The sequence below is a fragment of the Chlamydomonas reinhardtii genome, chromosome 11 (genome assembly GCF_000002595.2).
Source record: "Chlamydomonas reinhardtii strain CC-503 cw92 mt+ chromosome 11, whole genome shotgun sequence".
In the NCBI taxonomy this organism is placed as follows: Eukaryota; Viridiplantae; Chlorophyta; class Chlorophyceae; order Chlamydomonadales; family Chlamydomonadaceae; genus Chlamydomonas; species Chlamydomonas reinhardtii.
In genome coordinates, this window is record NC_057014.1 from 2,112,722 (window position 1) to 2,134,370 (window position 21,649).

At 63.6% G+C, this 21,649-nt stretch overlaps 4 protein-coding genes across 4 annotated transcripts; 3 read left to right on the top strand and 1 right to left on the bottom strand.

Annotated features, from left to right (window-relative positions):
* Positions 1-714: 714 nt before the first annotated feature.
* Positions 715-6,596, top strand: CHLRE_11g469350v5 (uncharacterized protein). The gene is made up of 7 exons (XM_043067590.1): positions 715-1,023; positions 1,282-1,476; positions 2,087-2,127; positions 2,398-2,530; positions 2,952-3,840; positions 4,096-4,667; positions 4,861-6,596. The coding sequence occupies exons 1-7, from the start codon at positions 799-801 to the stop codon at positions 6,088-6,090; spliced, it is 3,285 nt and encodes a 1,094-aa protein (XP_042919595.1). The 5' UTR covers positions 715-798; the 3' UTR covers positions 6,091-6,596.
* A 108-nt stretch (positions 6,597-6,704) lies between these two features.
* On the top strand, positions 6,705-11,446 carry CHLRE_11g469375v5 (uncharacterized protein). The gene is made up of 3 exons (XM_043067591.1): positions 6,705-7,776; positions 8,018-10,210; positions 10,392-11,446. The coding sequence occupies exons 1-3, from the start codon at positions 6,739-6,741 to the stop codon at positions 10,917-10,919; spliced, it is 3,759 nt and encodes a 1,252-aa protein (XP_042919596.1). The 5' UTR covers positions 6,705-6,738; the 3' UTR covers positions 10,920-11,446.
* Positions 11,447-13,710: 2,264 nt separating this feature from the next.
* On the bottom strand, positions 13,711-16,674 carry CHLRE_11g469400v5 (uncharacterized protein). Its single transcript, XM_043067592.1, has one exon. It carries the CDS (start codon positions 16,524-16,526, stop codon positions 15,819-15,821), a length of 708 nt encoding a protein of 235 aa, XP_042919597.1. The 5' UTR covers positions 16,527-16,674; the 3' UTR covers positions 13,711-15,818.
* Positions 16,675-16,834: 160 nt separating this feature from the next.
* Positions 16,835-21,606, top strand: CHLRE_11g469450v5 (uncharacterized protein). The gene is made up of 10 exons (XM_043067593.1): positions 16,835-17,135; positions 17,238-17,348; positions 17,655-17,719; positions 18,021-18,094; positions 18,478-18,586; positions 18,902-19,004; positions 19,350-19,481; positions 19,807-19,940; positions 20,315-20,435; positions 20,944-21,606. The coding sequence occupies exons 1-10, from the start codon at positions 17,037-17,039 to the stop codon at positions 21,103-21,105; spliced, it is 1,110 nt and encodes a 369-aa protein (XP_042919598.1). The 5' UTR covers positions 16,835-17,036; the 3' UTR covers positions 21,106-21,606.
* Positions 21,607-21,649: the final 43 nt, after the last annotated feature.

Consider the following 21,649-nt stretch of genomic DNA (forward strand, 5'->3'; position numbering starts at 1 on the left):
AATGTATGACGAAAGACGTTATTCAAAGCAAGCTGTGCTGGTCCCGCACCCGGAAACCTGTTAAACTCTCTAGGCCACCAAGGATGCATGCCAGTTCTCAGGGGCAGTCTAAAGTCTGCTGCAGCGCAGGAACGACGACGCTTGCGGCTTGGGGTTTACATCGGAAACGTGCATGGCGGGCGGAGCCCGGGAGGAGCGGACCCCAACAACCATCGTACACTTCAAAGGCGTCACACCAAAGCGCCAGCGCTGATGCAACTAGTAGCAGGACGGCCAAGTCTTTTGCGGGCGCGTGGACAGGTGCTCACGTGCCAGCCGATGTACCCCGTGTTGGAAAGGGATGTCCCAGCAGGTCGATATGTTATTTGCGACGCTGTTTCCCAACCCGGAGCCAACCGTGCGACTGTAGCTGGTATGTAGACCCCGTTCAACTTGCCTTCATTGCCGGGGACTGGATGCAGGGGTGCCCCTGACTGGATGCACCTACCAAAAAAGGCACCCACCGCACCGCTCGCACTGCCCCAGGCCCAACAGCGCATTCACCGCGCGGCCCTTTCACTGCTTGGAGCCTAGCGGCAACAAGACCTCCAGGCAGTTGGCACTCCTGTTGGGAAAAGCACCCGCGGGAAAGCGGCGCCGTACAGCGGACCCCCATGCAGGTTTGCCCCTAGGCCCCAGCCATCGCCCAATCGGAGCACCCGTCTGCACCATAGAACTTCTGGTGTGTTTATACTGCAGCTGCAAACAAATTGCACAGACTCGTGTGCACGCTTTCCACGCGCGGGCCACGCGCTTTCAATGACCAGCTCGTTGATATTCAGAAAGATTACCCTTGGATATGTGTACCTTTTGGCTGCATGTATAGCCCTAGGCGAGCAAGTCGGCAGCCAATCGCTGCATGACACGAGAGCAAACTCGACACAGAATAGCTCAGCAGCGCGGGTGTGGCTGGATTCGGCCTTCTTCTCGGATGGCGAGCTGCAAATCCTAAAGGACATCGCCGAGCAGTCGGCGGGAGCACTGGTAAGGAGCTGGAGTGCCCGCCATCGCCACGCCGGCAACGCACCGACGTAGCCTTACCAGCACCCTGAGAGGTTCCGGCTCGGTACCTGAGGGGAGAGAGCCAGATCAGCCGCCGCCAGCTCGGCTTGTCATTATTAGCGTAGCACGCAGCACGCAGCAATCCAGCTGGGGTACCGACGGCGCCTGCCGCCACGCCTGCCGCCACTGGCCGGACGCACTGTCAATTTATTATCCCTTGACCAATACACTCAACCGCAGGTTATTTCGGGCGAGACGCGCTCGTCATTCCTTTCCATCAAGGGCGCATACGTGCCAACCAAATGGGACCTCTATTGGACCGTGCGCCGGGCGTGCCACTCGGTGCTCGGTGCGATCGCGCCGCCCAAGCGTGTCAACTGCGTTCCCGGTGTGGAGTCGGTGGCGCACAAGCAGCCGCTGGTGCGGACCATGCAGGTGTGCGGGTGCAAGTGTGCGGGTGGCGGGTGGAGGTGGTGGGTGGAGGCGCAGGCGGGTGGTGGGTGGAGGTGGTGGGTGGAGGTTCTGTGGGGGTGGCTCACGACGTGTGGGGGTGGCGGTGGAGGCGGGTAGAAGTGGACATGGTGGCGGTGGAGATGGAGGTGCGGGCGGGGTAAGGGATGTACTGTTTTGTCATACCGGATGCCGGGTGTCGCCGCAGGATCTGGCAGGGCAGGCCTGCTGGGCAGGGGCAGGGGCAAGAGCAGGGGCAAGGGCAACGGCAACGGCAAGGGCAAGGGCCAGCACGGCAGGTGGAGTCTCTGCACCTAGGCATAAGGCGAATCGGGGAAGCGACCAGCGGGTTGCAACGGCTCAAGGCAGGCCGTGCCCTCGTCTGCCCGAGCCGCATTCCCCCGTGCCACGTATCGCTTACTGGGAAGTGGTGAAACGCGCAGCGTCGCCTCCTGACTTGAGCATATGGCCACACACCGCCATCGCCGCCGCCGACGCTGCTGCCGCGGCTGTGCTCGCGGCTGCCCCCAAGATTACCTGCCGTCCACCTTTTCTTAGCTAATCATAGAATGTAACCCCCACCGGCTCCTCACAGGAGGCTTACGGTGAGGCGGCTTTCGCCTACATCCCGCGCAGGTGGGTGCGGGCGCGTGCCGGGTGTGCAACAGCGATGCAAAACACACAGCACAGCGCACCACACCACCACCGGTGTCAATCCTCCCTCTCGCAGTCCTTTCCACACACAACATCGGCTCGGTCGTGCGCACCTGCTTTTCCTTATGCCATACACACACACACACATGCACACACGCACACACGCCCTTCGTTCTGTTGTTGTTATATAACACACCCTTTGCTGTCTAACGCACACGCTGCCGCACGCGCCCGCCGCCCACCACCGCACAGCTACATGCTGCCGGGCCAGTACTGGACGTGGCGGGCGTGGACGCAGCACGCGCTCTCGCCCGCCGACCTGCCCTGGGTGCTCAAGGCTAACGAGCACCGCGGCCGCGGCGTCAGCGTCATGCGGCAGGCCCAGGTGGGGGTTGTAAGTACCAGCCCAAACCAAACCAAAACCAACGAAAACGAGCGAAGCACAGGCAGAGGCGTTAGTTGCAAGCGATTATACTTATGGGATGTGGGCCGAGGCGTGTGGGTGCGTGGGGGCGTGGGCGTGGGGGCGAGGGCGTGGGCGTGCGGGTGGGGCGGGGAGGCGGGGGCGTGATGCAGGAGGTGGAGGGGAGGCGCGGGTGGGGCTTGGGGCTTGGGGTTTGACACTTGACAGGGTCAGACGTCAGAACAGCACAGGGTCGGACAAGAGCTTTACAGGCACCGATGGCAATGGTTGAGCACGCGGGCGAGACGGCAAGCAATGCCGCTTCGACATCCGAGTGAACCTTCGCGCACGCGTCCTCCCACACGCGCCCTGACACCATGAACTGCCGCTGATGCATCTGCAGGCCCAGAAGCAGGCCCTGATAGGGATCGGCAGCGGCGCCGCCGCCGACGACAGCCAGCTAGACGGCGCCGCCGCCGCCGCCGCCGCAGATGCCGCCGCCGCCTCGTCCCAGTCGAAGGGTTACGTGCTCGTCCAGAGCTACGTACGGCAGCAGTTTCTGTACGACGGCAGACCCAGCTACTTGCGGTTGTGGGTCGTGGTGACGGGGATCCGGCCGCTGCGCGCCCATCTGTTTCGCGGCGGCGTGCTTGTTTTTGGAGACCGGGTGGGGCCAAGCGGCGGCGGCGGCGGAGGAGCTGCCGCAGGCGGTGGCAAGCGGCGGCGGCGGCGCCGGAGCGGCGCCGGCGAGGCGGCTGGCGCCAGCGGCGCCGCTAGCGGCGGAGCCGGCGAAGTCAGAGGTGGAGAGCACCGGCGGCTTCTTGTGGCTGGGAGAGTCGCCGGCCCCGGGTTGGAGGTGGAGTGGGAGGACGGGGCGGACGAGGGGGAGGAGGCGTGGGGGCAGGAGGAGGACGAGGAGGAGGTGGTGCCGGCGACCGGGATGACTGGAGGCCGCAGCCTCCTGCAAGACCAGCAGCCGCAGCAAACGCCCAACGCCGACAGCGCCGGCGCCAACGCTGGCGCTGCTGCCACGAAGCAGGGGGCCTCTGCAGCCGCCGCCGGCGGAGGCAGCAGGTATGAAATGCACAAGGTGAACTACTGGACCATCGCCGGCGAGAAGATGCAGCCGTGGACGGTGGCCAAGCTGCGTGCGCACGTGGAGGCGGCGGCGGGGCCGGGCGCGTGGGGCCGCACGTGGTCGCACGCGCAGGCCTCCATAGGCATGGTGTTGGCGAGCGCCACCAAGCGGATGCGGGCATCCATGCGGGGCCTGGCATCGCTGGAGGGCTGCGGTGAGGGGCGGTTGGGGGCTCCGGGCGGTTGAGGCGGGTCGGGGAGCGGCAATGTCGGACTGGCAGGGAGAGCACTCGCCCGTACAAGATGGGGGCCGCAGGATGATGAAACAGGGGCGCGGGCAGTCCAGGCGAGGCTGTGGTGCTTGGTCGGCGGAGGCAGCGGGTCATTGCGTGTGTTCCTGTTCTTTTTCTTTTCTTGAGCTCTGTAGCTCAGGCTTCGTCTCTTTCGCTTTGTGCCTTTTTTCCAAACAGGCTTCGAGGTGTTGGGCGTTGACTTCCTGCTGAACTCCACCTTCCACCCCACGCTGGTCGAGCTGAACGCCCTGCCCTCCCTGGCCCGACTGCGCCTGGCGCCCGGAGACCCCGCCCTGCTGCAGCAGCAGCGGCTACAGCAGCAGCAGCAGGGGAATACAACTGGCAGTAGCAGCGCCGGCACCGGCAGCGGCGTCGGCATTGGGAGCGGAAGCAGCAGCAGCAGTGGCGGCGGCGCAGGCAGGGTGCTGCTGGCGGGTGCGGGCAACGGCGCAGGCGTGGCGGTGTCGGAGCAGCAGCAGGAGCAAAACGCGCGGGGAGAGGCGGCGGCGGCGGCGGCGGCGGCCGCCGTCGCGGCCTTTGACCTAGAGAAGGAGCGATTCCTGCAACACACGTTTCGGCTGGTGGGGATGCCGCTGGGGCCGGCACCGGGGCGTGCCGCCGCCGCAGGCGCAGGCTTCAGCTCGGGGGGTGGGGTTCCTGGCCCGGAAGCTGGGGCGAAGCTGGGTCAGGTGCTGCGGTCCTTCACTGCACTGCTGCGGCCGCCCAACAACGAGACGCGCGACCTGCAGGCGAGTGCTTTGCGGGATGCGCGTTGTGTGGTACTGTATTGGGAACGGGGCGTTTGCGCCGCGCCCGTGCAAGCCTTACCATGCGCGTGTTTGTTATGTGATGTGCGTGGGCTAGCGAACACCCGCAACCCTGCAACCCAAAGCCTACTGTGCCCAAAACCGCAAACTAAAACCGCAAACCGGCTGGCTACAGGTGTGGCTGCGCACGCACTACCCGGCCGCGGTGACTGCCGCGGCCGACGCCATTCCCCGACTGGCACTCCTGCTGTGCCCCGTGCCAGCATCGTGGGGCCCCGCACCCGGCTGGCCCGTGCTGCCCGCCCCTGCTACTGCCGCCGCCAAGGCCTCTGCTACTGCTACTACTACTGCTACTGCAGCAACTGCCGCGGCGGCGGCGGGCCGCCGCCAGCGTCACCGACAGCTGCTGTCAGCAGACCTGGTAGGGGCGGCGGGAGCTGAAGAGCCGCTGGCAGTTGCTGACGGGGGCAGCCCGTTGCAGGAGCCGCTTGCGCGGAACGTGGCCCTTGGGCTGCCGCCGCGGGGTCCACAACGGCGGCTGCGGTCTCAGTGGCAGTTGCAACCGCAGCGGCGGCCGCAGGACCAGGATGCGGCTTGGCCTGGAAGAGGCGGGAGGGGCGCTAGCGAGGGCTCAGCTCTCGGCCTGCCGTTGGAAGGCGACATGCAGGATGACGAGGCTGGCCGAAGGCTGCTGTCTGCCTCTTCCGCGTCCGCAGCCGGAGCCGGGCCGGGAGCAGGGCCCGCGGCGGCCCTGGCCGCAGCGGCAGCGGCGGCCGGGCTGTGCAAACTGCGGTGCTACGAGTGGGACATGCTGGCAGCTTTGGGGGATGCGGAGTTTGAGTTGGAACAGGATTTGGATTTCGACCCCATCTTTCCTATGGCGGAAGCTGCCGCGCTCAATGCGGCGGCGCTGCGGGAAGCTGCGGCGCTGAAGCGCGCCGGCACGCGCGGCGACGGTGGCGCGGGAGGCAGCAGCGGCAAGGACGCGGCGACAGCGGCAACGGCGACTGGTGGGAGTGGCAACGGAGAGGAGGGAGAAGGGGAGCTAGACATTTCCAGCGCGAGGGGCGGACTGTTCGCACAACAGAGCCGCCTGCAGAAGATCCGCATGGGGCTGGGATTCGTACAGGAGAGCATCGGCGCCGGCGCGGTGAATCTGGATCTGGTCAAATCCATCAAGTACATGACGACCAAGCCGTACATCCTGGCTGCGACGCGGCTGCCGTACGCACGTGTGGATGCGATCCTGGCGTCGTACCAGGTGGTACGGGCGCGCCGTGCGGAGCTCTGCGGCGCGAAGGGGATGGAGGCGGCGGAAGTGGCGCGGTGTGGGGTGGTGCTGCTAAGGGCGGCGTTGGATGCCATGTGCGGCGGCGTTGAACACAGCGCAGCCGGCAGGAGCTGACACCTGAGATGAGTGAACGTCATGTTTCTGACGGGTGCATCCCTGTTCCTGATGATTCCGCATGGGTACCTGGGTAGGCTAGAAGAGAAGTGGCCGTGGTATTGGGTCAGGTAGTGGGGCGAGGGCGCAGGCGTCGGCAAGGTCAGGAGTTTGAGCACGTGACGTTGAAGGGGCGACCCTGGCATCCTATGTAGGTGCGAAAGTTGGTATTTGGTTGTGCCGTCAGGTGCCGTATCGGATAGCTGGTCTCGCCGTCCCGCGGATGGTTGGGGGGGGATGCGTTGAGGAGGTTGGCCGGGAATGCGAGGAGGCGCGTGCCACAGACTGCTGTGGCCAGCTGTCCGTGCCATCAACGCTATCGTGCCCAACCAACCTTGCCAAGGAGGCCTGGCAGGACAGGTTCATGAAATAGGAGACACCGCAGTTGGCAAGCAGCCGCTTCTGGAATGCGTAGGTCCCAGGCAAGGTTGCAAGAAACAGGAGGTAACACCTCGCTCAAGTTGCCCGGGCTATGTGCACATTGCATGGCGGCTGGTGCGGGATGCCTCAACCAGCTCTCCCACCAGCCCGTTTTATATCAACGATTTGGCTAAGCAGACTCTTTATCGGTATCATACCGGCATCCATGATCAACTTTCAAGCTTAGAAATGAGCCGCAAGGACTATGCCGCTCTCAAGCGTCTGCTCGCAAAGACCCCAAAGGTTGTTGAGCAGGCTGACTTGGAGCACGAGGCAGAGATATGCGAGAAATTATATAGTTTGCCAAAGCAGTTGTGTCGGCTCGATACGATTGAGAATACGGAGAAAGTTGTCCCCGGTTTCGGGCTTGCGCTGGTCAACGCGATCTCGGCTGCGGCACGTGGCTCTTCCAACAACAATTTGCTTGGGGCTGTTTGTGATGCGACCGCCGTTGTCGAAGCCAGCGACGGGAGCCGGATCCTTGCGATTGCCCTCCTGCGCGGTGACCTTTTCACCGTGCTGGCGCGCTGCTGCGCCGCGGTCGGAAGGGGATCCGAGCCCGGCGGCGCCAGCGACAGTGGCAGCAGCGGGTCGACTGGAGCGGGCTCTGACGGCAGCGATGGGGGCCGCAGCAGCCTGTCGGTCGCGCTGAACAAGCTGGTCGCCTACTTCGATATCTACGAGTTCGTGATGATGCACCTCGGCCAGGACATTGAAAAAGCCGTCTGGGCGGAGCTGTATTGCGCACTGCGGCGCAGCAGCTTCCTGGAGCACGCTGCGGCGGCGCTGCTGCGCACCGCAGCCGACCTCAACAGCATGCAGCAGCCGGTTGGGATGCAACAGCAGCAGCAGCCGCAGCAGCAGCAGCACTCTCAGCAACAGGTCGCCATGTGGCGCCTGCATGCGGCGGCCGTGGCGCGGTTCCTCAAGTCAACGCTCGACCTGACGCGCCTGTCAGGCCTGTCCTTCGACGAGCTATGCGCCAGCACCCGCCGCTACCGGCTTGGCGACGTGTATGGTACGGACCATGCCGCGGCACAGGCTGCCCACGCGGCCGAGCTGCGGGAGCTCGTGTCGGGGCCCGGCCTGCGGGCGCTGCTACTGGCGTGCCTGTCGTGGGGCTCTCTTGGCGGCGGCGGTGCAGTGTTGTTGAACATGGGCTGGCCTGCGAAGGCCGCCACCACAACAGATGTGGCGGGAAATGACATTCCCCTACTCTCGCTTCAGGTGCGTCCCTCAGTCAGCGTTCTTAGGGTGCGCACGGCTGGATGCGCAGGCTGTCGAGTCGCACGCCATACCTGCGTGCCTGTACGTGTTCAAGCCTACGAGGTGGTAGTATGTCTTTGCCCGGCTAGCGAATCCTAATGCGGTGGATAGCGGCTTGTTTCCCATTGGAATGGTGTTGATCAGGGTACCGTACGTCCTAAGTATGCTGCCGTTGCGTCTTCTGTTGCTCGCGCCATGGCAGGTGGCGACGCGCGTCTTCCAAGCCACCGTGTCGGGCAGGCGAGGCGCAGTGCCGGTCGCGCAGCCGCCGCGCGGGTACGTCAACACGGGTTCGCAGGGCTGTGCTTTGTGGCCACAACAGCAACCGCAGCCGCAGCAAGTGCCGGAGGAGGAAGGCAAACAGCAGCGCGCGGCGGATGAGCTGAGGTTGCAGTCAGCCGGGGCGTGTGCGGCGGTGGCAGTGTATTTCGAGCAGGTGCGATTTGCGCATTTCTGCATCACAACCACCCAGGGCGATCACCCAGCGAGCGTTGAAGATGCCGCTATCAGCGGGGAGGACTGGGCCCGCACGGTGCCTGCAGTTCGGCTCCTGGTGCGGCTGCTGCCGGAGGTGGGCACCCGAGGGGCGGTGAGACGGCTGCCAAGGCTGTGGCAGCTGCTGGTGGCAGTCATGCCTCAGCTGCTGGAGCCGGCATTGGCGGAGGAGGACGCGACGGGCTTGCTGACGGACGTGGGCCTGTTGCTGCGGCTGCAGCTTGATTGGCGGGGACGCCTACTGCCACTGGCGCCGCTGCAGCCAATGCCGGTAGCCGCGGACACCGCGGCAGCACAGCCATTTGGTCACTGCCCCAGCCTCAGCCTGCGCCTCGCACTGGAGGCGGGCCTGCTGCCGGCCCTGGAGCGGCTGCTTCGCGCGGCGTTCGTGGAGCAGCCGGCGGCAGCAGGCGGGGGCCAGGCGGGTCGTCAGGAGGTGCTGGAGCGGCGCGCCCGGATCGCGACGTGTGCGGTGGGCTGCTTGCTGCTGACCTCCGGCGTGTTTCCGGCGCTGCTGGCGCACGCGCCTGTGGCGGAGCTGGTGCCGCTGCTGGCAACGCTGGCCCGCGTGCTGCGGCGGCTTGCGGCTGCGGGCGATGCCCTGCTGTTGCAAGAGTTGCCGCTCTTCGGGAGCGTGGTGCCGACCTCAGCCACCAGCAAGTTACCGCCCGTACACCTATGGGTCCAGTTGCTCACGGCGCTTGCGCAGCAAGTCAGGGTCCTGTCAGAGTGGGAGGCATCGGCGCCGCCGCGCCCGCAGCCCCCAGCCATCCACCTCTGGGTGGACAGCTTCCGCGTAGATGTGCGGTGGCTGGCGGCGGCGGGCGGCGCGCCGCCGCCTGGCTCGGCGGCGGCGGCGCAGCAGCGGCAGATGCAGTCGCTAATGTGCTTGTGGTGGGCGCCGAGTTTGGTTCCGTGGCACTCGGCGTGTTTTTCCGACACGCTGCATCTTCGCGCCAACGTGGGAGCTATACTGTTTATGGAGCTGGAACACGCACTTGAGGCCGTGCATCTGCAGTGGCGTGTGTGCCGCGCCCGCGCGCATGCCCTCCTAGGCCACATCGCTGCGCGCGAGGCGGCCCACCGGGCTGGCAGCAGCAGTGGAGATGGCGGCGGCACAGGCGACAGCAGCGGTAGGCGGGCAGGCGCGTCTGCGGACGGTTCCCGGACCGCGTCCCAGGCGGTGGCGAGCGCTGCGGTGCACTATATGGAGGCCGCAAAGGAAGAGTGGCGCCTCCATTCCGCCTCAGATTCCCAGCTGCACGTGCGACGTCTGTGCGAGGCGGCTGCCAAGCTGCTGGCGAGCAAGGCCGTGCTTGCAGCAAAAGAGGCGGAGGCGCGCGAGGAGGCAGAACGCGGAGGGGCCAGCAGCGGTGCTTCTGCCAGCTCTGCCGCTGCCGACAGCGCAGCAGGCGCCGGCATTGCCACCGAAAGCAGTGGGTGTGGCGGCAGCGGTGGCGGCTTTCGGCGGCCGACGGTTGGCGAGCTGCTGGCGTCCACGGGGACTGCGCTGCTGGACCTGATCGAGCAGGACATGCTGTGTGCGGCGCTGGCGTGGCGGGAGCAGCGAGGAGCTGCGCTGGGCTCTGGAGGGAGCGTAGCAGGCGTTGGCCCGTCAGCGCCGCCGGCGCCTTCGCTGCCGCCGCCGCCGCCGCCGTACATGCTGGTGCCTGTAGCTGCGTGGGCAGTGCTGTACAAGTACGGGGGCTTGGCGCAGCGGCCGGCGATGGAGTCACTGCTGCTGCCGCTGCAGGATGAGGACGAGGAGCACGAGGGCGAGGAGGAGGAGGAGGAGGAGGAGGAGGAGCACGAGGGCGAGGAGGAGGAGGAGGAGGAGCAGGAGGAGGAGTGTGCGTGGTTGTGCCCGTTCCTGGAGCCGGCGGAGGCCGCCTCAGAAAAGGTGCGCCGCCCCCCGTGCCAAGTGACCGTCCCTGTACCGGCCCTCAGTTTCATCGAACAGCATTTCATTCCATTCTTGCTGCTACACCTGTACACCAACACACATGAGCACGGCTACGTGGATTCGAGCACATCGCCTGTTCTGCGCGCCCCCACTACCATTCCGTGCGGCTTACGTGCAGGTGACGGCGGAGCAGCTGCAGGCGGCGGAGGCGGCGGCGTACCGGCTGCTGCAGTCCGCGCTCGCCGAGCACAGGGAGGAAGCGCAGGTTGCGGAGGCGGCGGCGGCGGGTTTGCAACCGCAGCAGCAGCGATGTGCGTCAGATGGCAACGGCCAGGGCGGCCTGGTGGCACCGTGTGACGCGGAGCGGATGGCGTGCACCCTGTTGCAGATGGACTTGCAGCGGCGGCAGGCCGCCGCTGCATCTGCGGGCCCGCGCACCGCAGGCGCTCAGACGGAGGAGCAGGCGGAGGTGGTGGATGTGAATGGAAAGGGGGCGGCGGTGGCTCACAGCAAGGTGTGCTGCAACCCGGCATGCACGAGCCTTGAGGGGCCCAGCGCGCTTATTGCGCCGGGTTGCGGCAAGACGTGCGCGCGCTGCAAGGCGGTCACGTACTGCTGCGGCGCGTGCCAGCTGAGCCACTGGGGCGCCGCGGGCGGGGGGCACTCGTTGGTGTGCCCCAAGCTGGCGGCGCTACCTGCAGTGTGAAGGTGGCGGTAGTGGGTTCACCAGCTGGGTGTGTATCTTGAAACGTATGCATGGCCTCATGGCTCATACAAAACATTGAGTGTCGGGTTGTGCTCCGGGGCTCGGGGGCGTGAGACTTGGGGGACTGGGTCTGCGCCACTGGCTTTAGACTATGGCTTGCAAGGGGTCACGTGTGTGTGCATGTGTGTGTGTGCGCGCGCGCGCGTGTGTGTGTATGCGTGTGTGTGTGTGTGTGTGTGTTTGATGTACGGCAACAGGCCAAGTGGGCAAGATGAGGAGGACTAGGGAGAGATGAGATGTGTGTGCCTGACAGACAGCAGACCAGCGCGGTTTCAAGGGCTCAGCGGCGGGCCCCTCAATACGCCGTGGCCCCGTGCCCTGGGCTCCAAGCCTACGCAGCAACCATTGCGTGCAAAGGAGTGCATCCCTGCCCCCCATGGCGTGGCAGACCGCGTTGGCTGTTGTTGGCTGCTTTAGTAACACCACCTTGACACGACCATTGGACGCAGATAACGAAGTAAAAGGTTCCGTAAAGCCATCAACAACCCAGCCCGACAGAGCTGTGCGCGGCCCACCCACCCCAAGCACATGTTATTGACGATACTTAAAATGGCGAAACCGAGACAGCAAGCAAGCACAACTTTGGGAGAGGGCTGGAGGCCGGCACAGCAGATCAGGGATCGTGAGCATAAGCGTGGGGCTGCTTTCTGGGGCCGCTGGAGAGCGCACAGAACACACTGCCGCACGCCACCCTTGCCCCGTGCCGCCATTGCCCTGGCCGAGGCCGGGAAGAAGCATACATTAAAATTGGGAGCACGCGTCTGCGCAATATAACAGCTGGACTGCACGATTTCATTAATGAAACAGCACAGCTGCACGATGGGATGCGGGCAAGGATCGCCGCCCACGTCTGCCACCATACTGACCGCAGGTTGTAGGTTGTGCCTCCGTCCCTTCTGTCCGGCTAATGTTGTGGAAGGCCAGGGGGGGGGGTACGAACTATACCTCCAGACCCCATGTCCCAAAACCTCCCGACCCCCCCTCCGGACCGACCGACCGACCCCCACCCACGCGGGTACCACCAGGCGGCTGGATGGGGTCTACGGGAGCCCCTTCTTCCGCGGGCCTTTTCACTTTGAGCAATAACTCGTACAAGGATGCTGACCCGACCTACCCCCCACAAGTCGATAGCGCTCTATCCGCCTGGCTAGTTAGATGTCTTCTACGAGCTATTGCCCGTGGTGAAAACTGGGCTGCCGTCCGGGGGGTGCGTTTTCCCAGCCAAACCTGCACGTTGGACGTTGCCCCGGGGCAAATCCTACCGCACGGATTAGACATCGCCTTTCTGTAGGTACATAACCAACATCATCATCAGCCAGAAGTGGTCGGCAAAGGTCCAAATTATGCTTATCGGGGCTCAAGTCGCGAAATTGACCGAAGCCCATGTCTCGCATATGCGCTGTTTGGGGCCTGAATCTATTGCCGTCGACATTAATTCTCGTATAGATGTAATCAAAATAGCTTCAGGCTAAGTTGGCGGGGTCCTGGCGAGCGCGACATATAGCATTTCAACTTGAGCTCTCGCTCAAAATTATGCCCGAGCACCATCCAGGGACCTTATTATGTGTAATGGGATGTCAATTCATGGTCGGGGCGACAGTCTGGGCATAGACCTTGCGATCCCGCCCTTGACCCCCGGAGTGGTACCCGCGTGCCCCCACCACCGTGCAACCCCTCAAACCCCCCTCAAAACCCTTTGGTTTTTAGCCAGGTCGGTGTCAATCGACTGCTCTCGGCGAGCTCTACAATTGTATACCTCCGGTTCAGCTGGAGGCACAACTTGACTGGCAGCCATGCCACACATGTCCATGTGTCCATGGCCGACCACCGACCCTTCTGTCAGACTACCGGGGCGTGCGCTTAAGCTTACAATTGCGCTGTACATATAATGTTTGGAATTCTGTGCCGGAAGGGATTGGTCGACTTTCTCCCGGGATCATGTGAAGAATCCCGGGATTCATGTCACGCTCGATGGCCGGCGGCAGCCTTGTCGCCATGACCCACACGAAGCCTTGGCCGTAACACGTTAGCATTAGATCGCATAGTCTCCATGACACCAGTGAGAGACCCTCGAGTGGGGCTCTATGCTACTACAATGCCAATGTGGACGGACATGCGGCCGCAGTCCAGAGGCCAAACGTTCTGCAAATGCTTTAGTATGTGCATGCTCATGTGTGCTAGTACTTGTGCTAATGGGCGGAGCGTTTAGAGGGGCGTTTAGGGCGCAGAGACGAAATCTGGCAGTCCCACTCACATCCGCGTGACGAAACCTTGGGGACCCCCAACCCCGACGACCGACCCTGAACTTTGAGGACCCATAACTTTGCAATTACTACCCTGATTGAAACTCTGAAAGTGGATTTGGAGTCTTCTCGTCAAGCTCTTTCGTTTTAGAACATGGGGCCTTTCCCAGTCGAAACTACCCCCCCCCCCCTGGGAAGGCCTATCGGCGCGTAAGCCTCACATAATCTAAGGGTAGCCCCAGCTCGTCATCAAGTCCTTTTACGGTGTTCCTGGTCCTACGCTGCTCAGCTCTGCTATTGGCTAGCGTCCATGCGACTGACACTGAAGTGATTCACCGTGTGCCGTGCGGTACGGTATGTGCGTGCGGCACACAGCAGCGTGCTTGTGTTCACAAGCATTGCCGGCCGTCTGACGTGTGCACGATCGCTGTGCCGTGTGCGATGTCAGGCCCCGTCCCGGACGCGGAGTGGGGCAGCGGGTGGCGCACAATGGCGGCAGGTTACAAGCAGAGAGCGACTTTCTAAGCTACTTATTCATCAAATCCAAGCGGCCCGACAGCGCACCAGCAACTGCTCACACCGCCCCCGTGCCGCAGTCACAATCGCACGGTAGCCAAGAGCCGTACGCGAGCCACCCCCGTGCGCATGCCCCGTCTCACTCAAGCCAAGGTGCCAAGCTCCGACAGAGTGTCACGGCGCTGCGAAATCCAGCCGTTAGCCCCCTGCAAGCAGTTGCCATACCACGGAGCCTCCCTTGCCATTGGACGCCATTAATCGGGCACTTCTTGGGATGCTGGAGCGACAGCGCGCCCCCTTCCTCGCTGCGCCCAGCCCTGCTAATGGCGACTACAACCCCAACCACAAAGCATGAAACAGGTAATATGCCCTTCCGCTCAAGACAGTGCAGATTTCCGCCCCACTACGATCAGTAGCATGTGAGCAGCCGGCCGCACACTTATTTCTGTGACGATGACCCACACGACGCCCACAGGTAACGACGCCCACATCAAGCCTGCGATTCCTCGCACCCCCGTAATATGCAGTTTCCACACCGTCATCATTCCCCTACATACTGAAGCGAGCCGAAGAACTAACGTGCGCGCGTACGCATTCTGCCTCCTCGTTGTCCCATCTGCAGCGGTGATGCCACCACAGGCTCCTTCCAAACGACGGCACGCGTGAGCAGATCGGCGCCGTGCATTCTGCATGCACATCAATCCAGCCTCAGCTCTTCACCACGCACACTCACACATCCAGGAAAGTGCCGTTGTCTCGTGGACGTCCGTGCAGGCACCAACGTAGACAAGTAGACACACTCACACACACACCGTTTGCTTTTTGTTTAACACACACACACACACACACACGCACGCGCACACGAGCCCCTGATAAGCACAGACATCGCTCCCCTGCCCCGGCATTTCAATGTGCTTCCTGAACAGTCCGAGCTGGAGCGGCGCATGGTATGGGCAAGCGACGCGACCTCAACCGTCCGCAAACTCGCCCAAAACAGCACTCCCCTAACACACCGCACACTCGACTTGTTTGATGTCGCCGTTGCCGACCCCCGGTCATGCCGCTTAGTTGCAGCACTGAAACCGGCGGCGCTAGCGGCATGAGGGGATGGTTGAAGCCGCAGCCCGCGATGCATGCGATCTGTCGGCGGCGGCATCGACCGTACAGCTGCCGCAGCTTGTCAGGACGCGAGCAGCACGCCAGGCAGCTTTGCGTAATATTATCGTCAGCATATCATATCAGAGGAAATAGTAGGACCTTCATCTGATGCACCCTAGCTCAAATCGGCAAGCGCCAAAAGCCCCATTTATTAGATCAGCACGTTTGCGCCACATACGCGGCGCGTGAATCGTTTGCAACTCTCGTAATCATGAGCGGTCCACCTATCTTCGCGTGTGCCCACCCAAACCCTTCCAAACGGCATGAACGCGCATGCAGCCACTCGGCACCATGCCGTGAGGAGCCGCGCGCGTGTCCGCGCTCTACGCTCAGAAACACTTACCAGGGCAAGCGCCGTGGGAAAAACCACTCTCACACCTCTCACAGCGTCTAGACAGAAAGCTCTCGCGTCAATGCTTGTGCACTCGGCGCATTTATGCACACTCCCCGCACAGTGCCCGAGCCGTCCAGCAATCCCATAGTTGCCAGGCGCAGCTGCGCCTCCAGTGCCCCATGAATACAGACGAGGCGCCCCAGCTTGCGAGTTATTGCCACATACCAAACAAGAGCCAGCGCCAGGCCCGGCCCCCGGTCCAGCCCTTACGCGCTCCATCCAGCTTCGGGGGACCTGACGTTCCCTGCTCTGTTCGCGTCGACTCCTCATGCACAGGCAGGCCCGCCGCCGCCTGCAAAATGTACACATGGAGATGGTTGACGGAGGATAAGGCATTAGGGTGGGAGAGGCATGCAGCCCAGCACAGGACGGCAACTCAAACAACAACACACTTAATCGTTTGCCTTGCCCCGGACCCACACTGCACAGCACGCAACCACGGAACCCCGTCTGCGACGGCCAAGACATCATCACCCTGGAAGCATCAAGCCGCCCAATCAAACCACAGCCCCCATCCGCACCTTGTTGTTAACAATTCTTGGCGGCATCCAGAATCTTATCGCGTTGCGATTTGACCACCACGCCCATTTTCCGAAGCGCGGCGTCGTCGAAGCCCTTCAGGTCCGACAGCGACACGCCCTGCTCCTTAAGCTTTTTCCCGAGGTAGTCGAGGCCGATGGACACGCAGAACGACTCCACGTCAGCGGCGGCCGGTCCGGCCGCCGCCGGCGGCGGCGGGGCCGCTGTGGGCGCAGGCGCCGGGGCCGGAGCCGCCGCGGGGGCGGGCGGTGGCAGGGCGGCAGCGGGCTTGGCTGCGGGCGCTGCCTTGCCCGGGCAGTGCTTCTCCACGATGTCCATGACCCTGCTGCGCTCATATGGCTTGAGCAGGATGTCCACAGCGCCATTCTTCAGGCAGCGGTCCAGCTCCGCTGAGTTGGCGGACATTGCGGTGCACATGACGATGGGCACGTTGAATCCCGCGAAGCGGCTGCGCAGGTTGGCCAGCACCGTTTCCCCGCTATCTCCGACCTCCAAGTTGTAGTCCAACAGCACGATATCAGGCCACTCCGGCTCGTTGTCGCACGCAGCGTACGCCTCTGAGCCATCGATTGCCGGCACGATATCCCAGCCCATCGGCTTTAGGACTGACTCAATGACCATAAGGTTAACGGAGTCATCGTCGACTGCGAGGACGCGCAGCTGGCCGTGCACGTCAAAGTGCAGCGGCTTCCCCATCCTCGCGTCTTCGCCCCTGCCTTATGACCAAACCAAGTCTAGAAGCAGTCAGACTAGATGATCGTCCCGTCCGTAGCCTGCAGAAAGCAGACCCCCTTCTGGAAGCAAGTCGCGTTTCGCGGGATACGGTTTGGCTCTCAAGGACTATGTGATAAATCCAGGGGCTTCTGTCTATTCACACCTCTCACCGGCAAGCTCAGGCCGGGCCAGAGGTGGACGCATGGACAAGATGAATCGTAGAACCACGGCGAGGTCGCTGCTCCGCGATGCAACGGTTGTCTTGAGTACAAGCATTCAATTCTATGCTCATTGGACCTGCACAAATACATGCTTAAGGACGGGAAACACAGTTGATCTGCCCGTTTTTGTGTTCAACACGGCTTTCTCGGTACACCTGCCTTGCGCTCCCTATACCACATAAAAGAACACGCGTGAAAGCGGCGCAACGCCGCGGACGAAGACTGCGGTGCGTCACCCGCGACCTTTCCACTTCACGTCCCAGCGGCAGCGATGGAGGCTCCGCTGGCTGAGTTCAAGGCGGGGAAACTCACACGTAGCGGCGCGACGCTGGCGCCAGACCCGCGCAAAGGCTTAGTTCGGCTGTGCCAGGCAAGTGTTCAGGGGGAAAATGGGCGTGCGCAGGGTGTGCCAGAAGAAGCCAAAGGCGCAGCGCGGCCGAAGAGCTCCATCCCCTGACCCCCCAAAACGCAGACGGAGGACACCCTGGTTCACGTGCAATGGTACGAGCGTACGGCGGAGGGTCGGGCCGCGGAGCCGGTGGATGACGTCATTGTGTTCCCAGGGGAGGCCATGCTGGAGAAGGTGCGCGGGGCTGTGGTGCTGCGTGCGTGTGCGTGGGGTGGGTCGGTGGGTAGGCGTTTTCATCTTTCCCAGCAAGCGACCAAAGAGACACGATGATATAACGACGGGGCTTTATTCCAGTCCAAGCCTGGGCTGCTGCTCGGCGTCGGGGGTGTTGGGGGGCCCGGGGGCCAGGGTACCGGTGGTGCTCACGCGGCGGCCAGCGCTCCCATGGAACCCCATGGCTGCTGCATGTCGCCAGCGCTGACGCGCCCGTGCCGTGTCGGATGACTCGGATCCCTATTCCTTCGTAACGCCGCCCGCCAGATCCCCGGCCAGCGCGCGGTGGTGCTCAAGTTCCCCGAGGACAAAGAGCGCAACATGTTCTTCTGGTGGGTGGTGCGGGGAGGTGGGTGGTGCCCGAGCAGAGGTGGGACAGGGAGAGGGAGAGGGAGATAGGGTGGGGGAGGGAGGCAAGCTAGTTGACGGCATTAAGCTCATGGGATGGGTCCACCGTTTATTCACCCCGACGGAGTAGCCCCGGTGGTTATCGAGTTGCCCACAATGGATGGGCGGGAGCACGGTCATGGAACTCGGGGCAGCACTTGCAGTCACATACGCCCACACGCCCACACGCTCTGTGTATACAGCCTCGCTTGTGTTATGGATGCTCTCTGCCCACAACCCGCACAGGCTGCAGGAGGGCGGGGCCGCGGAGGATGACGAGGCGCTTGTGGCGGCATTCAACACAGCCCTGCACCAACCAGGTGGGCAGCGGTTTGGGTGCTTGAGTGGGGTGGGAGCGAGCTGGGAGGGGAACAGGCAGGAGGAGGATGCTCTATACCAAGCGCAAGGGGGCGCGCGTCGATAGGGCAGGCAGGGCGGGGGGAGGCAGGGAGCGGGGCGGAGAGGAAGGCAGGAAGGACAGCGGGGCGGCGAGGATGCAGGGAGGGAGCTCCAAAGGCGGCCTGACGACGGGGAACGCCGAAGGGAGGTACGGTATGGATGCGGGTCGCAAAGACACTTGGGTGCCTGCATATACCAAGGCAGAACCGGTCCAGTGGCAGCAAGAGGCAAGCAGCGGCAGATAGCAGCCACTTGCCACCCCGCTACTTGCGGCAATTGCAAATGCTTTGTGCGCCACGCGCAGAGGAGGCGGCGGCCGCGGCGCTGACGGCTGCGGCGGCCTCTGCGGCGGCGGCCGTGACGGCCACCGGCGTGACGGCTTCTGACGCTCTGGAGCACGCCCACATGTCCACGTGAGTGCGCGGACACACAAGCGGTGGCACCATGTTGGGTTGTGAACGGGCGGTGCGAGACCCGCAGGCCCTACCGCTGGGCCATGCCTGTTCAGCAATGCCCTGCATGGGTGAGGATATCATCACCGCTCAGCATGCTCACGAGCGGCCGTGAGACAAAGGAGGCGGCAATTACCGCTGCGGTGTGTGCGCAATTGCGTGACGCATATGTTGGCGTCTGCACTGCCATCAGCATGCGTTCTTACATGTAGATTGACATTTTACTTCTGGTGCCATCGCGGCCGTCGCGCTGGCCTTTCTGTCTGCGCCCCGCAGCTCGCCGGGTGCAGGTGTGATGATGGGGCAGGGCAGCAGTGTGGGGCAGATGCCGGCGGCTCCGGCGCAGACACCTGGCAGCACCGCCGCCGTGAACGCGCAGGTCCGTGCGTGCGTGCGTACATGCGTACTTCTTGCAAACGGTGCTGTGCTGTGCGATGTTGTGCGATGCTGTGCGATGCTGTGCGGTGCGGTGCTCGCATTGTTTGGCATGGTGGTGGCCTCATCACAGCCAGCCATGGGGCGCGTGCCAGTCCCATGACCCTTCAACACTTCCACCCACCGAGTCGCGGTCAAGACTGCTTTCCCATTCGCCCGTTTACCCACCCCTTCGCACCCCTTACCCTTCGCCTCGCATATGTACGGCTGACCCCGTGCGGCTCTTACCCCACGCTGCTGATCCCACGCTGCTGATCCCACGCGGCCACCCCGTGCGGCTGCCCTGCAGGCCACCAACCTAGCTGCCATTCTGGGCAACGCCCTGGCCGCCAGCCTGGGGGGCGGCGCCGCCCCGGCCTACTCCGGCGGCGGCGAGGAGCAGCTGGCGCACAGCCTGCTTGCGCAGCTGGCGGCAGCACAGGTGGCGGGGCGGGGCGGGGCGGGGTGGATGGGATGGGATGGATGCACGAGTCGCTTCGGGCGAGCCATGGGGAGCCATGGGGAGCCATGGCCGCACGGGGGTTCGTGCGATGGCTGGGTCAATTGCACGTGCCAGCTGCTTGTGTGCGTGTGTTTGTGAGTGCATGACTGCATACGCACAACTGGGTTTGCACGCACACACACATGCCTCCTACACTGTCTTTGCGCAACGTTTTCCTTGTGCTCTTTTACACACATGCCTCCTTGTGCTCACTGGCACACACCTTCCAACTCCTGCTGCTGTCCTAAACCGCACGCTGGCGCAGGGCAACCGGCGGCGCGCCGTGGCGGCCCCCGGTCCCAGCCTGGCCGAGGTCCTGCGGCCCGAGGCGCTCATGCCTGTGCTGCGCGACCCCAGCGTGCTGGCGGAGCTGGCGCCGCACCTGCCGGAGCAGCACAGGTGCGAGGGCGTGGGTGCGTGTAAGACGGCTGGGACCGGGGGCGAGGGGCGAGGGATGAGGTGCGAGGTGCGGTGGAAGCGGGAGCCTCAGGTGACTGGAGGTCGCCGGCGGGGGAGGGGTGGGTTGGGTTGAGATAGGTTGCGGACACGGGGCAGGCGGGGAGGGATTGAGGCTTGCGGTGTGTGGAGTTGGCCCCGCACCTGCCGGAGCAGCACAGGGCGTGGGCGTGGGAGAGGGCTGGGGCCGAGGGGTGGGGCGCAACTCAAGGGATAGCGCAGGCGGAGGCCGAGCTCGTGGAATGGGCTCTGAACGCAAGGCTCTACTGCCGGTACTTCTTTTAGCAGCTTGCAACCTCCCCTCCCTTACCTCCCAGGACCATGGAGGCACTGGAGGCGCTGGCGCACTCGCCGCAGTTCCAGCAGCAGCTGTCCACCTTCAGCGACGCGCTGCAGACCGGGCAGCTGGACCTCAGCCAGTTCGGGCTGCGCGCGGCGGTGAGCGAGCGAGCGAGCGTGGGATGCTCATACTGTGGGCGTGGGCGTGGGTGTGGTTTAGCAACTACCGTACAGTGGAGGCTCCAGTGCTGTGTGCGCGGCGTTTTGGTGCTTGCATTTAGTGGTTAATGCTCGGGAAGGGTACAAAGTGCTGGGTGTGCAAGGACGTGGGTGCGCCCGACCAGGAGCCCGATGGGCTGTGGCCAGGAAGCCCCACTGCCTCGCCCGCTCTATACCCGCACCACACCGCGAACTCTGCTCCAGCCCTGCTCCGCTCTTCGCTATCCGGTTTGCTCCCGCGCTGCGCGACCCACGCGTATATACCGCCATAAACCGCCCACAAAACCACAGCCTATCTGCACACACGCGCATACACACACCCACACACACACGCACACAAAACGCGCTTGTCGTTTCCCTTCCCCGCTTCTCTTAGACACACACACACACACACACACACACACACAGACACACACACACACACACACACACACATATGCACACACAGGGCTACTCCGTGGCGGACTTCCTGGCCGCCATCCAAGACCTGGTGGAGCGAGAGCGGCAGGAGCAGGCGGCGGCGTCTGGCGGGGACGATGCGGGGGAGCAGCCGGGGCAGCAGGGCGGGCAGTCCGGGGCGGGCGGGGGCTCAGCACCCATGGAGCAGTAGGCGGCGCGGGCGAACGACGCTGGGGTGCGGGGCAGGGGCAGCTGGGGTTGGTGTTGTTTGCAAGCCGGATGTAGGATGCGTGGGAGGGTTTGAGGGCGGGCGGATTGGAGTGGCGAGAGAGGCACGGTAGTTGACGGCGGCGGGAGTGTTGTCAGGGCCGCGGCATTGTGCGTGTGGCTTAACCAGAGCCAAACCCTTAACCAGCGGGCCGCAACTGTCACGTACAATCGGAGTAACGGACGGGTTTTCCACATACCGAGTGTGGCCCTTCGGGCCTGTTAAAGGTTGATTCGCAAAATGCGTGCTCGTTACTCTGCCGACGCATTGGGACATCTGTAGGTCACATCTACAGGGCACGCCCTAGGGAGCAGGACTAGAGGCAACGGGCCAGCGAAGTCAAGGGGGCCGTGGGGTTGCAGACGTCGCAAATGCATGACGTTGCCGCTACTCGAGCAAACAACGAATACGGTTGCGTCCATACATGACTAATGCCTATTGTATCACACGCAGAAAGGGCAAATGCCGAGTCCATTGCGGTTAGCAT